Raw genomic sequence first — 20436 nt, forward strand, 5'->3', positions numbered from 1 at the left:
AAGATAGACCTCTGTGTGAAGAAGATGGCTGGGTGCACCCGGGCCTCGGAGGCCTGGTCTTCTCCCCTTGGCCCTGCCCCTTTGAGCCATCATCATCGGCCCACTATTGTTTCCACTGGTCAGTGGTGAGGCAAGAAGGAAGAAGACAGAAGCTCTTGGGGATGGCAGGTGGCTGATGAAACCTGCTAGCTACCTCGCCGCACACCTACCTCCAGTGCTTTGAGGTTGAAATTGCTGCCCAGTTTCCTAGAAAATCAGGAGGATAGTGTGACAAGAATGACCACTCACTATTCAAAAGAGACTTACATATAAAGGGCACCCAAGGGGGCATTTACACCTGGGGCCTGAGTGGAGAGCTCTCAGCACAGTGGGCTGTGAAGGGGGCAGCTGTGGCAGTTGGCAGACAGAAGGGCATCATGACCATGTGTTCCAGTCTCTTGGGTCATCTGGCCCTTAACCACATAGTAAGTGGTGCCTTTCACAACCAGATATACATGTACATAACCCCCATCGCCAGGATGCAAGACAAGCTCTTTCAAATGGTCCAGCTCTGATTGGTGGCCCAGGGGCTCTCTGGCATGCTGAACTAACTGATAGGGCTTCATCGACGCTCGAGGGCTCTAGTGCTGTCTGCCTCAGGCCCAAGAGGGGATGAGGTGCCCAATCTCGACCATTGGCTTGGCACAGAAGACTCCCCGGTGTGTTTTCATAACTTTAGGTAGGATTTTTTATTTAGAATCCCAGAGGTTCTTACCTGTCGGTGTTTGGCATTTTCAGGAAGATTCGGAGCAAAAACTCAACTGCTTCTTTGTACGTAGACACGACCACCACATAGGTCCCCGGGCTCAGAGTGAAGCACTTTGTGAGGTTGTACGTACTTCGAGTCACTGTGCCCTTGTCAGCATTTCTGAACCGGGAGAAAAATGTGGGTGGCAACCTCTCCCGGAAGTGCTGAAACTGGAGGAACACGGTGATGGTGAGAAAGGCCCCACATGCCTGCATCCCGCCACCAGGAGAGACCCGAGGCTTTCCAAACCCCTCTCCATTTACCAAAATAGGCCCTGAAAAGGGAGACGGTGCTTACCCGAACTCTGACAGTGCAATAGGGTTTAGGCTGCTGTTTAATATAGATGCTAGCACTACAATGAATGCAAAGAAATACGGCACACAGTTTTTATGACATTAAGTCTAACAGCAGCCTATGGTTCTGGGTTCCTCTCTCTGCTTATATATAAAGATAAATTCCATGAAAACCAGTGAGATTGTTTTCACACTGAATTACTTTGAGAGCCTCCAGAGCCCCTCCTGTCCCTCGCCTTTTGCGAACTCTCTCTGGGCTGCTACCGTGCCACAGAGTCGGGCTCCTTTCACTCCTCCTGCTTCGTCTTTCTCGCGGAGCCCTGAAATTTCTTCTCATTGGAAAATAATAGGCCCTGATCATTTTCCTTTTATTTCAATATTTTCTTAGAGATAAAACAATAAATTTAATGCAGTTCCCATTACAGGTTGTCACATACATATTACACAATAAAAGCCCCTTACTAAATAAATTATCCCCAACACAGTCGAGCATGGGGATTCCATTTAGAATGGTTATGCTGCATGAAATGATTATTTGTGAGCTGTGCCTTGGGGAAAAACAGGGAATGGGGAAGAGTTGTTCTTTTTTCAGGGGTTGGGAGCCTTACACAGTGGCAGTGTTGTAGCCAATGAGGTTTCAGGGGGTGGGGCCAGGTCTGGGCTACGAGATGAGATGAGAGATGGGCCATTGCCCGGGGGATTCAGCAGGGTTTTGGGTGGAATCCCTGAAGTGATTCCACTGACATTCGCAACAGCCCCAGCGAGGCTGGAGCCTGGCTTGCAGGTCCAGCCCTGCTGGCAAAAGTAATGATGAGGTCAGGTCTCCAGAGGGGCAGCACTGTCCTGTGGCTCTGTGTGTGTCTTATATGCACGGGTGTGGGCATCATGCTCCCTCTAAGGCAGAAGACAAGGTTTTCCCTGTTCTCCCATCCCCCTCCTTCCCCTGCACCGTCATTGCCCTGCCCAGGCTCCTGGTCCTGCAGGACTCACTCAATGGCAGCAGGAAGTGTGAGGATGAGGGCGTGACAGGGGCTCTTAGATCAGCACTCAGAGAACCCAGCATCAAATCAACACAAGGCCATCTGCTCTCTGGTCACACAGAGTCCGACCCTGTAGTTGCACGAATGGGGCTTGCGCCTTTTCCTGGATCAAGTCCCCACCCCATTCTCCAGCTCTGGAAACTAGAACACTGACCTGTTCCTTGCACCTGAGTGCTTCCCTTGAGGCCTGTCCAGAAATGCCACTTCTGTGCCTGGGGTGCTGGGCATCAGAGTCATATCCTAACCTCAGCTCTGTGGCTGGGCCGCTGCCATGCCAGACAGGCCTCTTTGCTGCTTGCTTGGTGCTCCGGCGTTCAGAGCATCCCCTACTCAGGCACGCCCTGTCTAGCCTCTGTCTACCTGTTGGGACACCCCTTCCCTGGACCTGCCAGCCTGCTAGTCACCACCCGTTGGCCCTGGCTACATCCCACTCCCTCCCTCTCCTCCTCGGACCCCAGGCACATGCCTCCTCGTAGGAGCAACTGCACTGCAGAACCCACACCCATTTAAAGGGTCCAAGTGCCTGTGAGCTAGGTTTTCCAAACTCCATCTGTCCTTCTCCACCTTTACTTGTGTTTTTAGCCACATGTCACCAAAGCTGAGCCAGAATATCTACTTCAGACCAGTGGCAATTTGGTTGTAAGAGGAACTAGAGGATGTTCCTTGAAGTTGTATTTGCATAGCATGCATTCTGCTTATGGTGGACTTGGGGACTGACAAAGATCCCCCAAGGCACCCCATTAGTCCTGCCTCTCATCTTAAATGAAAAGGAACTGGTTGCATCAGCCTTATCTATTAGAAGCCAAATGCTTGGGGATGATTTTACAGGTGCAGCCCCTCTTGAATGTCAAACCAGAGAACAGCTCACGGGTCCAACCTTCAGAGCAGCACAGTTAAAATATGTCCTTCATCACTGACCTGTTTGGAGATTCTAAGCTTGTAGCTGTTACAGGATTTAGCAAGACCGACTCTGCAGCCACCAAACAGTGAGAAATGTGTCAAGGCCCTGTCTGTTGAACACTTTACCGATAGACAGCAACAGAAGCAGGTGAAGCCCAGTGAGGGAGGTGGTGAGCCATACCTGAGAGTCGACCTGGGGGGAAGAAGAAGAAAGGCAGGTTCAGGAGCCAAAACAAACACACACAAACAAGCCAATCCAGCAGCCGGGCTCAGGGCCCTGCGTTCCTGCTTCGTTCGTCTGTTCCCCGGCATGCTCGGGGATGAATGGGACCATTGCACACTCCCTGTGTGGAGCTGTGAAAAAAGAAGCCGAACACATGAAGGGGGAGACGTGGAGGAGGGGAAGAAGGCGCCTCAGAGGAGGAGACTCGTCCTGTGCCAGCTCATCCAGCTGTGTTCCCTCGTCACAGCAATGATGGAAAACCTGGGGGGAAAGCGGGGTTCTGCTGGGGCCTGGAGGTACGACAGAGCCTGGACCACATGTAAATGCTCCAACTTCAGGGCTCCGATGAGAGGTAAACTTCTTTCATCCCATGAGACCACTGTGAGATGTGACGGGAATTTGTTGCAGGCTCCCTGGGTTTGTAGAGAATAGATGTGTGCACCTGAATGGGGAGATGCCTACGTTCCAGTCTTTCCACATGGCAGAAGGAAGCACTGAGCACACAGACCATTTCTTGGCCACTCGGCAGTTTGCAAAGCACTTCTGTGTCATGGGCACAACTGTCACGGTAATCCCGCTAGCAGACACTGGGCTCCTTATTTTAGGGATGTGGAAACTGTGCCTCAACAGACCAAGTAGTGGAGGTGGGAATAGGGAAGTAGTGTTGCTTCCTTTGTCATTAAGACCCACCAACAGCGTAGGTTGGCACAGCTGGCAGGGTTCCAGTTCTTTTCCACTGCTGCCCGGGGCACACCTAAGAGTACAGACCTTTTGATTTGTCCAGGCTGACTTCTCTGCAGACAGGGGTCAGCTGGGCGGGAGGTAGGGCATCCTGGCCCAGGGGAGGAGCTTTGGGGTGAAGATGAATTGGCCTGTCCACCCTTGTCCATTGAGCTCATGCAACTAGGAAGCAGAAGTGTGCTCAGGGAGAGAAGGACCCAAAGGGCTCTCCTTCTACAGCCAGAATTGTTGTTCTCCTTTGAGCTGTGGGCATCACCAGAAGGGCAAGTACCTAAGTCCTGCTAAGAGCCTGGGACCTGGGACCAGAATTTCTGGTATCAAGCAGATACTGGCACCTATCTGCACATTGGGCAGGTCATTCTTGGTCTCAGCTTTGGCTTCCACATCTATAAAAACTAGGGTTTCTGAGACAATGAATGTCCACATGCTTGGAACTCTGTGTCAGAGGATTCCTTATTAACATGAACAAACAGCCAGCACACGGGACTGTTTTGCCACAAATGGAGTCCCGCTTGTCCATGTATAGGGCTAAGACCCATGGTTGTGAATGTTGCCTTAGTCTCATTGAACAGAAACCGAGATTCCTACAGATGTTGTCATCAGAGCTCCAGCCATAGCGGCGATGGCTTGGGGGACATCTGGTGCCCAGCCCCCAGCTCTGCCATGAACTCTGCCCCTGTCACTTCACCCCACTGGGCCTCAGTTTCTTCAGCTCTAATGGGAGGAGAGGGGATCCCAGCATTTAATGGCTGCATGAGTTTCATTATCCAAGTAAATTGCAGAGGCTGTGGGGTATACAGTTTAAGAACCATTTGCTTTATCTTTGGGATGCATTTAATTACTTGGGGAAGGAGGAGGGAGCAGAGGTATCAAGTTTTCTTTTGTAACTCTTGTTTTAAATGGTATTTTTAGAAAACAAATACCCAGATTATCTAGTCACAGTTGGAGTATGTGCAGGCTTATAGGTAGAAGGAATTGCCCCCACCCACTCCCCCAGAGCTTAACAGCTGGCTGGGAGTGCCCTGAAGGGGAGGGGGGCTGGGTGGAGAGGAAAACTTGGCCTTGGATGAGTGGCTAAGCAGATGCTTGCAAGTCAACCACTGAGCTGCAACAGGCCTATGGTCTAAACATAAGAGAAAAACATATCTCCTGGCTTTATACCCTTTTCCTGAAACTTCTCCCAAAGTTTATCTAATGGTTCTCAAGCTTTTGTCCCTCAAGCATCACCCAGGGAGCTCATTGCAATGCAGATTTTTAGACTCTGTCGGTGGGGATTCAGATTCAGAATGCTCCAGTGGTCCCTGGAGTCTGCACTGCTACAGCTGCTGCTCTTGGACCTGACTACATGTTCAGCAACAAGCCTTAGAGCCTGCAGCTGCCAGAAACGGCTGACAGGAGCAGGGAGTGTGTCCCATTGCCAAGTCTAACCACCTCACTGTCTCAGGCTTTCCTGCAAATTTACAGAGCTGGACCAGATGAACTCGATAGCCCCTTTGGGTTTTAGCTCTGAGGCTGTGGTCTAGTGAAATTTCCTAGCCTGGTTGGCTGCTCTCTACCTGCAATGTGGACACGAAAGGGCTAGCCCAGAAGCAGGCTGTCTTACCTTGAACACTTGGAAGTTCAGTGGAAATTCCCTGTCTTTTGCCTTTAAAGTTTGTGGCATGACGTTGAGAGACACAGTGACGTTGTTGCCTCCTGTGGTCTCTGGCACAGAGAAGATGTACTGTGCGTCGCTCCGAAGTCCTCCTGCAAGAGAAAGAGCTGTCACTGGACCTCAGCTCGGCTGCTGGGACTCTGGGTTGGGCTATGTCCAATTCAGGGAGCCCTGAGGGTGGGGTTAGAATGCCAGATTTGGAGACCTAAGGCCTGGGTCCTAGTCCCCACAGTTACTAGCTATGGAACAAGCTGCTTTGTTTTGTGAGTCTCAGTCTTCTCCTTTTAAAAACAAGGAGGAGGAATACATTCACCGCTTGGTGAAAATGTTTCTTAAACTCTAAAGATGAGGAGCAGCAGAGTGAAGAGCCTGCAGGTTGAAAAGAGGGGCACCCTGGGGGGGCGGGGTCATCAGGCAAACCATTCAACACAGGCAGGTGCCCAGGACAGGAAATGTGCAGGTGTAGGTGCAAACACACACGCACACTCACGCACACATGCGTAGTTTACACGCCTCCCCTGTCAAGGCTGTGTAAGTATACTCAGGTTCATCTTCACAGGGAGCTAGTTCCCTCCCTGTGAGGGAATGGCAGGTATGACAAGTTCATTCCTGTCACACATGGGGAGTGGGAGGTGCAGTGAGACTGTGTGCTGCTCCCAAGGTCACATGTGATTCATCTCGGGGGAGGCCTTCGTCTGGGATCTCAGGTCGCTACTGCAGGACACACCAGCCCAGGGGGCGGAATGTTCTCCCTGATGTCTGGCGGGGTATGTGGCTGCTAGGGGCAGACAGGGGTTACCAGGTCCCCTGTACGCAGGTGGGGAGGCTGAGGACAGAGACCTGCTCTATTCTCAGAGTCACAAAGCCAGTATATAGCAAGGACAAGGGTTTACCCTGGCCTTAACTTTGTCCAGTGTTCTTTCTGCATTCCCCCAACTTCCCAGAAATTGCTGGAGAGCAGTAATCCTGCTCTGCTCCCGGGAGGTGGGTGGAGGTCAGCATCGGGGTATTGGGGGAGAGCAAAGGGGCAGGGAGACCCATTTGAGATTTTCCCACTCGCCCCCACTAGCAACCATTTCCCTTGGAGAACCACAGCTGTCCCTTTAGGCTAACAAATCCCTTTCCTCCCAACTTCGGGTGGATGGTATAGAATTGAGAGCCCCCAAGACCTGGAGCTGGGCTGGCAGCTCTCCATCTGGCAGAATCCTTACCAACATCATAACTATCTGTGGCGCTTCCTGGAATCACACGGCTCTTAAACATCATCTTGGACCATGTTCCAAAAGACATGTCTCCCTGGCCCAGGCTGACTGGGGACTGGTTACATACATACAGGCAGGAGAAGTTGTCCTGGAAATCTCGACACGGCATCCTGTAAGAAGTAGGTACACCTCACTTCACACACACCATTTTTGTCTCCAAAACAGGGGTCCCCTCGTTTCACTGTGCCTTTGTCAGCTACGGTGCCTCTTGGCTCTCCACGGTCCTGCCCAAAAGTGGAGCCTTGTTCTCATTCTGGGTTGCCCATGGTCAAGTGCACTCCTGCCCCTTCTAGTGGCTGGGAGGACAAGGGCTGTCAGATTCTGGGTTGTGCATGTCACCTGGCAAGGGCTTTATCATTGACAACCATCTCCTCGACCAACTGATCAGATCATGTCCGCTCACTGCCTGCAGGATGACCTCTGGCCTCTCTCTGCTCGGAGTCCTTCCCACAGGGAGGAAAGTCACCTTTTCCTAGGGCCCCTTGGCAATTTCATCTTTGAAGTTTCTTTTCTTATCAGATTAAAAAGAATTCAACACCTAAAATCCCACTTCATGCTGTGATGAACGTGGAAATACCAGAAATATTTTTTCTTTTAATTTACATTTGTTCCTCTAATTCTTAATTACTGAGACTTGGCTTCCTTTTCCCAGATGTTAAAGTTCATTTAAATTGTCACCCTCAGAGAAATGTCCATCTCATCCTTTAAGGTGAGAACATATGGCCAGAAATGTGTTTTCAAAACATCTAGTCCTACTAGATGACACCCATGTCTCACTGGGACTCTGGCATCAGGGCTGGGGGGTGAACACCGGGCTCACTCTCCTGGAATTCAGCTCCAAGGTCCCAACAAGAGGCAGAACAGATCCAGGCAGGAAAACCATGCATCCCAGTTTCCAGGAAACTTGGACTCAAAGCTTCGGTGCCACTATTTCCCTTTACTGTGAGCATTTCCTAGAAGTTCCAGTATTTCAGACATAACGTATCCTTCACACAGAGAGCACACAAGTGATTTCTCATTCAAGGCTTTTGTGTCCTGATTGAGAAAAAAGGCTCCCTCTACACAGGTCTCTGCAAAGCTGATCTCTAGTCTCAGAAAACTTGAGGGAAAGGGGGATTATTGAGGGCATGGACAATTGTTAAAGATTTAAAATGAAATTTTAAAAGAAGAGCAAATACCAAAACTCGCCATCTTCCTTGTTCTTGTACAGCTGGATTTTCCGTGGGTCCTGGGTTTCCTGCCACTCCGGAGACCTGAGCAAGGACAGAGAGACCAGATGATGAGGCCTCTCAGAGTGTCTCCTCTCAACCACATCTGGCCCCACAGGGTACCCTGGCACAGGCCTCCATTAGTTCCTGGGCACAAGTGGAGAGTGTCACTTTACCTAGTGACAGGATTGTCATTCTCTGCATGCTGATGGCTTCCAGCCTGTCCTTAGCCTGTCCCCAGCCCGTCCTCCTTCCTGAGCTCTAGGTGGATGCATGCTGTGGCCCATGTCGCCCCCAGTGACCTCGAAGTCCACTCATCCCAAACTGCACTCATCCTCTGCCTCCTCCTGTTGCCCAAATGAGAACATGAGGTCGTTCTCACTCATTCCCCCACATCCAAATAATCACCCATAGTAACAATCCATTGATTCCAGCTCCTAGGCCCCTCTCAAAGCCAACCACTTATTTCTATCTCTATGGCTGTTCTAGTTCAGGAATCCACATCTCCTTTGTGGGCTTCTAACTGGTCTCCCGGAAATCAGTCTTGCCCACTCTCCCACCCATTCTTCACACTGACATCAGAGCGATCTTTCTAAACCAGAAATCTGATAATGGCACTTCCCTGCTTACAACACATTAGTAGTTCCCTTTTACTCTCAGGATGCAGCTCAAACTCCTGAACCAGCACCTTGGCCTCTACCTCCTCTCCAGTTTTACCAGAGCAGCTCCCCCCACCCTTGAATGCTACACTCTAGCAATAATGAATGTCTTCACTTCCTTAGAAATAGGAGCTCCCCCCACCCCTTGGACTCCACCACGATGCCTCTCAGCCCTGTAACCCAATAACTCTTAGCCATCTTGCCTCCTAAAGGGCCCTTGCTGAGAGGCTGTGCCCACTCCCCTCTGGCATCCCCACTCCGCCCTGAGTCAATGCCCCTCCTTTGAGCTCCACGGCACCCTGTACCACCCCCATCCTAGCACTTGGTGCCCTGCGTTACTCATCACCGTGTATGTGTGACTGGCCTTGGAGTCAGCTGACTCCTGGCCATCTTACGAATGGGTGACGTCCACAACGTCCCGCCCTCAAGAGCCCCCGCTCAGTGCCTGCAGGCTCCTCCCTCTGATTCTTTTATGAAAACTGGCCTTAGGTTCAGCCTTCCCCTTTTTCTGCTGCCTTCCATTTTTCCCAGTATCATTGTTTTTTCCAAAAGACCCTGCTTAGCTGTCCCCTTGCTGGAGCTTCTCAACACCTGTGAGATCAATGAGCTTTGCTCACCATGGTAACAGTATCATCACAGAAACTTAACAGTATCATCACAGAAACTTAACACGATGCCTTGGCACACAGTAGGCATGCAATATTTTGCTCACTTAATGAATAATTAAGATTACTGATTTCACTGAGGCAACGTGTTCCCGAAACTAGTCCTATGGTCTGTGATGAAGGAGATGCTCAGGGGCAGAAGGGAGCAGGCGCACTCTGCCCTCAGCCCACTCCTCACGGTAGAGGCGTGCTCAGTGGCAATGGGCCCTGGAGATGCAGAAGTGTAATGAGGTCTTCCCGTGTGAGTGGCTTGCATCATGGACCAGGCCACCTCTGTGCAGGGAGAGCAAGGCAGGGATCAGCCCTCAGGCTCCTGGCCGCAGGGTGAGCCAGTCAGATGTGCTATTGTAAAATGGCAATTTTATAATTAAGTGATAATTGCATTTTCTGCAGTGTGTAAGGGAAAATAAATGTGGCGTAAATCAATAAGCTATCGATTCATGCAAGTTTGCCTTTAAGTGTGTGCGACTGAAATTTCAATTATGGCTGAGATCAGACCATCTGGCTCTCTCTGTCCACCTCCATTTGAAAAGTAGGGAGGACATCAACCCCCTTCATGGAGACAATGACTATGTAGCCCCATCACTTCCTTTCAGCCTGGTTTCTGGTGGGGAAGGTTCAGCTGAAACACCCCCAGTCCCTGTTGTGCACACCTCTCTCCCTCCCTTGCTCAGAGGCCTCCATAAACGCGGAGAGTGCCAATCCAAACTTCTAGCTGGCGTTGGGCTCAGCCCCAGCTCCTAACCCCTCTCTCCCTAGTTCCTCTGCCTCGGGCTAGCTTGTTGGCCTTGAACACTCTATAAATGTTCCTGGCTCAGCACAGTGGCCCACACGTCCCCACCTACACAGTGATCTCTTCCAAAGTGAGTCATACTTTCTTTTGGAGGTTGAACTCAAATTCAGTCTCCTCCAGGTTTTCCCTGAACCTGCGCCAGCCCGCTGGAGGCTTCTCTTCCCTGATCTCCGATGTCCCATGTTGCCTTCCCTGGTCATTTGATATTTAGCATGGGAGACTGGGCAAAGCATCAACTCGTGAATTTGTGGCCCCTTTCAGGGAAATGTGTCATTGACATTTGCTTCTCCTCCAGTCCTAGCTCAACAGCCAACCCGGTATCAGGGATGCTGGCTAATTATATTGCCCCCTGGGGTTTATTTGGCAGCTTGGGGTGATGACTGAGGAGAATTGGAAAGGGCCAGAAGTTGTGAAGATTTACATTGGGAAGGAAGGAAGAAGAGAGGCGAGAAAAATGACAAAAGGGCCGCTGAGTACAAACATTGTTCGATGGTTCCTGGTTTTGCAAACTCACTCCCTTTCTGTGCAGGGGATTTAGCCACCACCCAGTTCTCCAGGGAGCATCTGAGATCACATCCAGGTTCATTTGTTTTCTCCCTCCTCCCCTCTCTCTCTTGTTGTCCTACCCTCTAGCCTAATCGTACTTCCAGCTCCTGTTTGCTGAGGGCCCACTGGTGCAGGCTCACATCAACTCTTGGGGCTCACAGAGGATCAGAGAGGTCCCTGTCATGGCCTAGCCTGGGCCAGTGAGCCACGTTCTGGGTGGCCACAAATTGGGCCCAGGACACTGGCCAGCTCTGCATTCGCCTTCTAGAACTCACTTGTCATTGTGCTGACACTCATGGCTTATTGGGTCCTGTTCTCCTGTTTGTCTGAATGCTTTGTATTTCCAAATACAACAATGCTGTTGTGGCCACTGCTGTGACTCAACATTCTTTATGGATCTGCTTGAGCCCTCAGAGGCATGAGATGGGGCTGGGCCCCACTGGCTGTCCCTGGCATTCTGTCCCTCTTGGGACCACCATCTCATTCTCAGCAAGTGGGTGGGGAGCAGAGACTCGTTGTCCTGGAAGTGCCAGCCCAGCTCCTGGGAACCTCTGACCTCACAGTGGGGCTGTCACTGGTCATCTGGGCCTGAGCACAGCTTCCTGGGACATGGCCAAAAGGGCCAGCGGAGACCCACTTAGCTCCACTCACTCGTACTCTCTCTGAGCAAGGTGCTAGTCTGTGCACTGGTCCCAGCTGGACTGAGTAAAATATTGCCCAGATCTTTGCCTCAGTTTCCTGACACCCTCTCCCTGCCAGAGGAAGTCTTTTCTATCCTGAGGACATGGATTCATCAGGACCAGAATCCCATACGATTCATCTATGTGATGAGATACCTTCTCTCAGCTCCCTCTGCCAGGTGGGACTTGGCTCCTGCTCTGCCCCCATCCCCATTTTTTAAAAACACTAATTCTGAATTAGGGGATTCAAAGCTCTAAACTATGACCTTCTGGAGGACAGACACTGGGTCTTGTCACCTGTATATATCCCACACACCCACTTAACAGTATACTTAGTACAGAGAGTACTCAGTCGGTGTCTAATAAATGTTTGGTGAATGGCACCCTGGGCATGTGAGACAGACTGACAGACACACAAGGGCATGAACTAGAGAAGCCTGGAGTGAGATCCACAGTGGGGAAGATAGACACCACCCTCCTGGGGCAGGGAGCTCTCTGAACCCAGGTCTCGGTGACCGAGAGTCAGTGACAGACAGAGAGGTTTGCAGAACCCGTACCCGTCTCTCCAGCGCCCTTGCCATTCAGTGTGGCCCCAGGGGTTCCACAGGCGGATAAGATCTTCCCAGCCTGTCCCGGACTGAATCTGTAAAGAACAGAAAAGGAAACTGTCAGAGCTCTCCAGCAAGAGTCAGCAGAAAGAGGGGATATGAATGCAGCTGCTTTTTACCTCCAAGGACCAATTTAACTTCTGACCTCATTTGGCTGCAGACAGGGGGGGAAAAAACCCTGAAAGAAAAAAAAATCAATGCCTGCTGCCTGCAAGGAGTTGGAATGAGATAGACGAGAAAATGGCTCCTTTCTGCTCAGCACCTCTCAGGGCAGGTGCAACTTCATCATTCCCGTGGCTTCATCCCAGAACTTGGGTGAGCTGAGATTTAATAGCAGATAAACAGCACAGGATGTTATCGCCTTGGGCTGCAGACTCTGCGGGTCTCTAGCTTCCTCCAGGCCCTGTCACAGCAGGATCTTTATTCCAGACACAGCGCTTCCCTGCCAGCCACCACTGGGACCTGTGTCCAGTCTGCACAGCGCTGTCCCCTGCACAAGAAGGCTGATTGGAGCGAGACCGGGACAACCTGGGAATCAAGATATCGGGGGCTAGCCCGCCTCATCCTGCTTCCCAGTCTCTGTCGATGAGCAGGGCGCCTCCATGGCGTGGACTTTCCTTTTCCCTGGGGTTGGTACATTGGCTCCTTCAGACCACAGAGGCCAGAGGGCAGGGCTGTTGAAAAATTACAATGAAATAATGGCAGCCCCTTGAACCTCCAGTCCTGGGGGGGGGCGGGCAGGAGCCCTTAGCCTGGCGAGAGGACTGGAAGTATGATTGAGTTGTAGATGCAATATTGATCTGTGCTAATGTCTGCGGAGACGGAGGCTTGGAGGGTCAGGGAGGGGGCGGAGGTGCTCAATGACGCCAGGTGGGAGGAGGCTGAGTGGATACCTCCGCATGGGGAGGAACCGCGTGTGGAGGCAGGGCTGGGGACCAGGCGTGAGTTCCCCCTTCTTCCTCAGAGGTAGATTCTTACATAAGCCCTGTCTTGCAGAGGAGGAAAGTGAGCGTTAGGCTCAGCGACTTTCCTAAGGCCACAGAGTAAGTGGCAGAGACAGAATTCTGGTGCTGGCCACTGGCAGGCTCCAAAGCCCAGGCTCTTAATTTTGGAACTGGGGGTGGATAAAGGAACAGCCTATTCCTCTATGTGGCTGTGAACCTGACCCCACATATAATGACCCCCACATATAACCTAAGCCACCTGGCCAAGGCTCATATGATCACACTAGGGCATTGCCACAAAGAGGCAAAGCAGTTGGGTGAGGGCCCTGGCTCTCACCCAGGAACCTGGCTCAGGTACGGTCCTTTCCTGTGGCTTTTCCCTGTCTGCTGTGGTTGGCACTGCAGTGGAAGGTGCCCTGGTTTTAAATGCCACGAGGGGTGGGAGAGCTCCTGGCACAAACCCAAGTTTCCCACCCCTCTGTACGAGACCCCCCCGGGGCACTCCAGGCCCTGAGTATAATGTATTAATTGCCAGCATCTTGTGGAACCCACAAGCAAGACATGAGTAATGGTGGCCCGGTGGCCCGGTGGCCCAGAGAGCTTAATGGACCACCCTCGGTGCCTAGCAGACAGTCGGGGGCTCAGCTCAGCACAGGGGAAAAGAGTGGCCAGGGGTTGGAGGAGGCTGGAAGAGGGCTAAATGAGGCATGCAGATAACCGTGCACCCCCTTGCCCAGGGGGGTCATGGACCAACCTAGGTACATAATAAAAAACGCCAATTTCATTTATCTTCCTGTCTTCGTCCTGCCCAGAGGGAGGGTGAGCAGATTAAAAAGCACACGGCATTCATGCACTGCTTTAATCTTTTCACTTGCAGAGAGTTTTAACCTCCTTTTCCTGCAGGAAAGATTTTTAACCAAGTCAAGTTCTTGGGCCCTTGTCTGACTGGGTCACTTCTTTTTTTGCCAACACCCCCCCCCCGGGAATCCCATTTGAGATGAGAGGTACTCCAGGTAATCTGTCCTAGGCTAGTTCTTCCTCAAATGTATTCTCTCAGACGGTGACTCCATAGGCTGTTAAGACTTATTCCTAGAAAAAACCTTTCGTGGTTGATTTAAGGTAAGTGGTACTTGTCTGGTTAACACAGGCCTTTTCAGAGCCTTTAACACGTGTCTGTCCAAGCAGGGGTCACGGTGAGCTTCACAGGGGTCTCCCCGGGCTGGGTCTGCAGACAGCACAGGCTGGGAGGTGGCAGCAGGCACAGAATGACCAAACAGACCACAGAGGATGCGAAGTCCCATCCCCTGGCATCACGGGGGAGGCATCCTGTCCAGGCCACTCACTGTAGTGTAAGAACAGCTGACAGTGGGTGCAGTGGGGGAGTGAAAAGTCAAGTAGTAAGAGGGCTTCCCGGGAGCCCCGACCCCGGGGAGCCCACAGCCTGGCTCCTGAGTTCACCTCCAGTCCCTGGCCCCATGGTGTCTACCTGGCCACTTTGTCATCTGACAGTCACTGCCATCTCCAGGCCCAGCCCCTGTGGGGACTCACGTCCCATGGCTGTCTGGACCTCTCAATACACAAGTCCCTTCTGCCCTGTTTTCGTAGGAGAAACAAAGGCCGTCTCAATGGAGAGCGAGGCCTTGCCCTGGAGCAGCAGACCCATCAGGCAGCTACCATGGCACTCTCACTCCTTGCCCCCAGCACAGGTATCAGTCACCCAGCACAGGTCTCTTTCCCCAAATCTGGAAGTGGCAATCAGACAGCATTGCCAACCGGTCCAGCTTGGCGCACAAGGAAACCTACATGCGGTCTCTACCCTGGACTTGTCCATATCTAGGTCCGGGGAGTTGTGGGGAGCAGTGTCTGCACGTGGCCAGGTGTGGTGATGGTACTGGCCGCCCCCACTGAGAATCTGAGGAAGGGCGTGGGAGAATTCAGGGGAAGGGAGTCTGGAGCCACTGTGCCTGGGACCTCTTCTGGCCTGGGTTTAACAAAACAGCCTCTTCCTGGCTTGTGGGAAATGTCTTTTGAGCTCATCACACATGATCTAGGATGAAGGGTCAGTGACATCACCTTCAGAGGCACGGACAAGTGCATTCACGCACTCCTGCAAGCGCTCCCATCCACTGGTCCAGCAAGCATTTTAGGTATCTGCTGTTCCCACATACGGTGCAGAGGAAGCACTTTGTCACTGATTTCTCAAGGGAGACAGGCAGGAGACAGAAGATATTGTCCCTGTTGTGTGGGTTGGAACACTCACCAAAATACAAAACGAGGGAGCAACTGGCCTTAGGTCAATGGCCAGGAGAGACAGGTTGATGCAGAGAGAGGAAGCAAGCAGGACAAGCAGGCCGGAAACACACCCTGACACCTGCTTTCCGCGGCCTGGAGGTGCCTGTGAGAAGTGTTCCCCGGAGTTTGGAATGCAATCTCCTGAGGCCAGAAGACATTCTTAGACTCAAGATTTGTGGGAAACGAGATGAGGGGACATTTGTGGGACATCCTCACAAGGCCAGGAAGTGCCGCTGCACAGCAGCCTGATGGGCATGGGTGGAACTGAGGAGCCAGGGTGTCTTGGCCCGGCCATTGCAAGGGGCTGTGGACCGTCAGAAAGACCTTCCCCTCCCAGGCTTCATCTTCTTCATTACGAATGGAGGAAGCTGGGCACTGGCAGTGTTTTCCAGACCGAATGGTACTGTACACAGTAACTGTGGGTGTTTTTGTGCGCCCAAAGACAGTTCTGTGTCACGGGGGCGGGGGGAACCGTCCTCCCCTCGTCCACAGAACAAAGGTTTAGCTGGGCATATGGTGGCCCAGCTAGACAGTGTGTTTCCCAGATGCCCTTGGGCCTCTGTGTGGTCCCACGTTTAGGTTCAGATTAATGGGAGCTGAGAGGATATGTGCCTTTTCTGATGTGTCCCCACAGAAGGATGCATAAGTTTTCCCTGGTCTCTTCTTCTTGGCCTAGCTGGGAGATGAGGGGACTCAGACCAGCTGCCCTGGGCTCACAGGTAGAAGTTCAATGCTGTGGAAGGCAGAGCCACTTACTACCTTTCGAATCACCTCCTTACCTGAGAGAAAAACAGACTTGATCTTGATTGAGCCCTGTATTGCGGAATGTCTTTGTTACAGCAGTTTAGTTGGTTTGTTACAAATAAAACCCTTCCCGGGCAAAACTTCCCCCAGAGTCAACTGGCTCACTTGTTCTGCTGTCCTTTGGGGTAATCCCCCAATCTAGCCAGAGACTCACCCTGTCCGAGATCACTTCAAGTGTGCCTGGTGGGCCCCTGGGGGGGTAAAGATACTGGGCACTTCTGGATGAATAGAAGGAAGGATGCAGTCCATGGTGGCCACCACCATGGGGGAAGGGTGGAAAACGCTCATTTCAGCTTTGCTGGGCATGCTGAAGGCATGTGATTCTGACTCCTGTTTTGAGGGCCACAAGCACGAGGCCCAGCCCATGGGAGCCTTACCGTCTCGGCTCCGGTGACGGTGTAGGCATGCTGGCTCACCAGGCCATTCTTCATGCTTGTGGCCACCCCCGTTGGCTACAGCGGAGAAAAGCAGACCATGCATTAAACTTTTGCAGGTGCTTCAAAGAAACAGAAAAGCACAATTCATTGGCAGCTGAGCCGTGGCTGGATAAAAAGTGTCCCACTGACTCCCACTGGAATGACATGGATTCCTGGGACTCTTTTTCTAGAAAAGTAGAGTTTGAAGACTGCTGGATGGTTGAAACCTCAGGCATTTTATACCCCAAGAGACCACCTCATTAGGGATAGAGCCCCGCAGAGTCCTGAGGACCTGCTGCTCGCTCCTCCAATTACTCGTCCTCAACGAGACGGCACAAAACGTGTGTGCTGGGCACGACCACCCACCTGCTGTGAGTACCCGGGGTTTAAAGTGCATCTTAGTGTTTGGTGGCATTTCGAATGAGGAATGTGTGACTCAAAGCCCACATGTTTAAAGAATGAAGAAAGCAACCTCACGAGTAGGGAGCTGGCTGTCTCAGAACAGACTCAAATAATTTGGAGGGTCAACCAGACTTTTCAAAATGGGGATGCACGGCCTTGGAAATGGTGAGCATCAAAGGCTTGCCAATCACTCCGGACCTGGTGCTGCTGGTCATGAGGAAGTACTAGGTGAAGGCTTCTGAGTCAGACAGCAGTACCTGAACCCCTGCTCAGCCACCTACTGGCTGTGCGATGGGGAGCATTTTCCTTGGCCTCTCTGAACCCATCTCCTCTTCTAGAAGTGAATACTGCAACCCTCTCTCAGAGGGAGGGCTGTCTAGAGGATTAAACGATGTGACCTCAGGAAAGCACAGCATCAGCACTCCCTGATGGTTTTGACCGTGACCTTCCCTAGCTGAATGAACCAGTGGCTGAAGACTCCTGGGTGAGCAGAGGCTTGAACCCATGCAGAGGGAGCCCTGGTCTACTCACACCGCATGGGGTGGCACAGGTCATCAAGGACTCTTCCTTGGCTGCCATCTTCACCATTGTCACTAGGTCAGAAAGGGAGGAGTGCAGGTCCATGGTGGTGACCACCCCTCCTGTGAGGTCCACCAGGCCATCAGGGAGGTAGCCATAGTGCAGGTGGAGATAGGATCCTCGAAACCTGGGAGGGGAAAGTCAGACCACACCCCCCATGGTGCCTTCAGTGAGACACTCTGGAAAGGAGGCTGCACACCTGAGCTCTGCACATTTCCCAGGTGAAGGACCGCCTTTCCACCCTCTGCACTCTGGCCACCCACCTTCCATTCATCCAGATGGAGATTCTATCCCATGTGCTGCCCTCAGCCCCGTCCTCTCCCTGGTCTCCTGGGCCTAGGCAGCCCCCGCGAGCAGCAGTGTCGTGTAGAGGTCAGGAGGGCAGGTGCTGGAGCCATAGGCCAGGGTCAGACCCCAACCTCACCACGTACTTAGCTGCTTGAACTTGGATAAGTTACTTAACCTCATGGGGCTGGGCTTGGCATAGTGCCTCATTCCTGATGAGCTTTCAATAAATATTGGATATTGTTATGATGACACACTATTTCCTGTTCAGTTTCATAATAGTGGTCAGTGCTCACTGTGTGGGGGGTATCATGCTGGGCACTGAGCCTTCAAAGGTGAACGAGACCCCATGCCTGTTCTCGGAACGCTCAGAGTCAACAACTCCAATGCCACAAGCAGCTTCTATTCTCACTCTTGATCCAGACTTCCCATTCCCATCCTCAGATGATCAGCCCAGCATCAGCAGGGAAATGACACAGGTGACAGTGGTGAAGATGTCCCATTTTTCACAGGCCAGTGACAGCAAAGACATCCCCACCACAGCCTTCTTTCTGGTAATGCAAAGTCACACAGGGATCAGAAGCCTGTATCCACCCCTGCAGCTGCCTGAACCAGGGCCTGTGACCTTGGACAAGACCTTTTCTTCCCAGTCCTCAGCCTTTCACCTGGAAACAGTCAGGTTGACTGGGTCAGGTCTGGGGGCTCCTCAGACACTCCTTTCTCACCCTATTTCCACCTTGGCCAGGGCCAGTCTCTCCTCCTGGGTGTCACCCAGAATTCACATACACTCACTTCAGCAATACATATCAAGAAGCCACTCTAAACAGGACACTGTCTTGGGCACAAATGCCGTGGATGACTTGGACAGCCTTTTATTAAAGAAAGCAAAGGACACACAGAACAAACTGGCATTCTGCATGAACAACCATGTGACTGATCTCAGCTTGGTACCAAACTGGTTCTAAATCTTCTTTCTCTCCCAGTGACCCAGGGGTATGCCCAGGACCACATTCTTATCACTGGGGTGTTGATGCAGTTTGCCTTTGATTGTGACTATACCCAGTGGCTTCTGCGTGTCTGTCTGCCTCTCTTGATTTTTCACGGACCTCCTGGCTCCTGGCCTTAAACTGAGAGGGCTTTGCTGAGGGTACTGGAAATTCAGAGATTGGAGTTCTGGGACCCATTTTCAAGCCCACCAGCGGGACCTCCTGCACAGCAACAGGCCTTTCCTGTGATGTGTTCAAGGGCCCTCCATGGCTTCAAGGTGGGCTCTCCCTGAGTTACTCCAAAAAAGCAGCTACTGGGCTCTGTCCTGTCACTCCAGGCCCACGTCCTCAGGGTCCATGGGCCTCATCTGAGGCCTTGCACCCAGGCCATGCTGCAGTCACCACAGAGACACTGGAGGGACAGGACCTGTGGCCAGCCGCCCCTCCTGGGTGTCTTTCCCAGCCTGCTCTCTCTGCAGCTGTCTCCCTGCAATGCCCACTAAGGCTGTCCCAGTGGCTGCTGGCTGTTGACAGGGAGCCACCTCTCTGCTTTACAAACACACACTCACGAGTCCCTCTGAAGCTTCAGGAACACGCAGCTCTTCTCAGCCACCTCTGCTGGCAGGAGACAGAAAGGGAGGGAAAGAGCAAGAGCTGTGTTCACCACGCCTGTCACTACTCCTTGTCACCTGAGCCCAGCAGTTTTGAGAGACCCTGGTTCTCACCCCTCTGACTCAGCCCCCTGTTGGGGACACATCTACCCTCCAAGAAATGATATGAAAGACAGGAGAATTCAGCTGTCTCCATCGGAGCCAGAAAGGATGTTGAAACGCTACAATTCTTCACCGCAAAGATTCTAGAGGGGATGACATGCAGCCTGCCCGATCCTGACCCTAATCTCCTCTCGACTGCGTGACCCCAGGGTAAAAAATCTGAAAACAGATTCTACCCCCCACTTGGGCGGCCTTGACTAAGCATTTCCAGGCTCCCCAGCCATGAGGACAGTTGGGAGCTTGGAGTCCACGTATTCCCGTCAGCACCCATACCTTAGGAGGGAAAGCAGGCCATCTCCCACCGGATGGATGGATGGGCTCCCCATGTTTGTGCTGTGGTCCCCATGTGCCACATACAAAGCTCCAAAGAAGAAAAAAATTCAACTCCTTTTCCTATAGGACTGAGGGTATGAAGGGACCATGGAAAAGCATGTGACCAGAGAGAACTGTTCTCATTCCGGCTTGGCCTGAAACTCCCAGCGACCTTGGGCAGGTCATGTCACCTCTGTGGCTGGGGTGACAATTTCCTCCTATCTCAGAGAAGAAGCCAGAGCCCGCCACTGACAGCAGTCACTTCCAGCTCTGACGGGCTGCAATTCTATGAGTCACCCCGAATTCTGTAACTTCCTTCTTTGGATGGAAGAAAAAGCTTTTAAACCGCTTAATAGTTCGAAGCATTTTATCCTCTGCTAGATTTCTTTAGGCAGTGGCATGCGGATGCCGGTCCAGTTTCCCATTTCTTTTCAAGCTGAATGATTGCCTTAGGTCAGCTGTTAACAAAATGGGGTCGGAGTTATCACCTCATTTCGTGAGCTTTCTAATTCTCCCAGTGAACTGCGCAGGCTCCCCTCCCCTGTCATCTAAGGGGGAAACGAGGCCCTGAAGTGGAGAGGCCT

General features: G+C 52.1%; 1 protein-coding gene across 1 annotated transcript in view; it reads right to left on the minus strand.

The window, feature by feature from the left end:
- Nucleotides 1–20436, minus strand: part of CAPN13 (calpain 13) — a 76222-nt gene that overhangs the window by 19028 nt on the left and 36758 nt on the right. The window contains exons 6-14 of the mRNA XM_037146768.2: nucleotides 17449–17623; nucleotides 16477–16551; nucleotides 12009–12094; nucleotides 8079–8153; nucleotides 6850–7010; nucleotides 5588–5730; nucleotides 3202–3213; nucleotides 755–957; nucleotides 210–246 (exon numbers count right to left, since the gene is read on the minus strand). Coding sequence (XP_037002663.2) covers nucleotides 210–246; nucleotides 755–957; nucleotides 3202–3213; nucleotides 5588–5730; nucleotides 6850–7010; nucleotides 8079–8153; nucleotides 12009–12094; nucleotides 16477–16551; nucleotides 17449–17623 — 967 coding nt within the window. The remainder of the gene's footprint in view (nucleotides 1–209; nucleotides 247–754; nucleotides 958–3201; nucleotides 3214–5587; nucleotides 5731–6849; nucleotides 7011–8078; nucleotides 8154–12008; nucleotides 12095–16476; nucleotides 16552–17448; nucleotides 17624–20436) is intronic.

Source organism: Artibeus jamaicensis, unplaced genomic scaffold (assembly GCF_021234435.1).
Source record: "Artibeus jamaicensis isolate MK-2021 breed Jamaican fruit bat unplaced genomic scaffold, CSHL_Jam_final contig_465, whole genome shotgun sequence".
In the NCBI taxonomy this organism is placed as follows: Eukaryota; Metazoa; Chordata; class Mammalia; order Chiroptera; family Phyllostomidae; genus Artibeus; species Artibeus jamaicensis.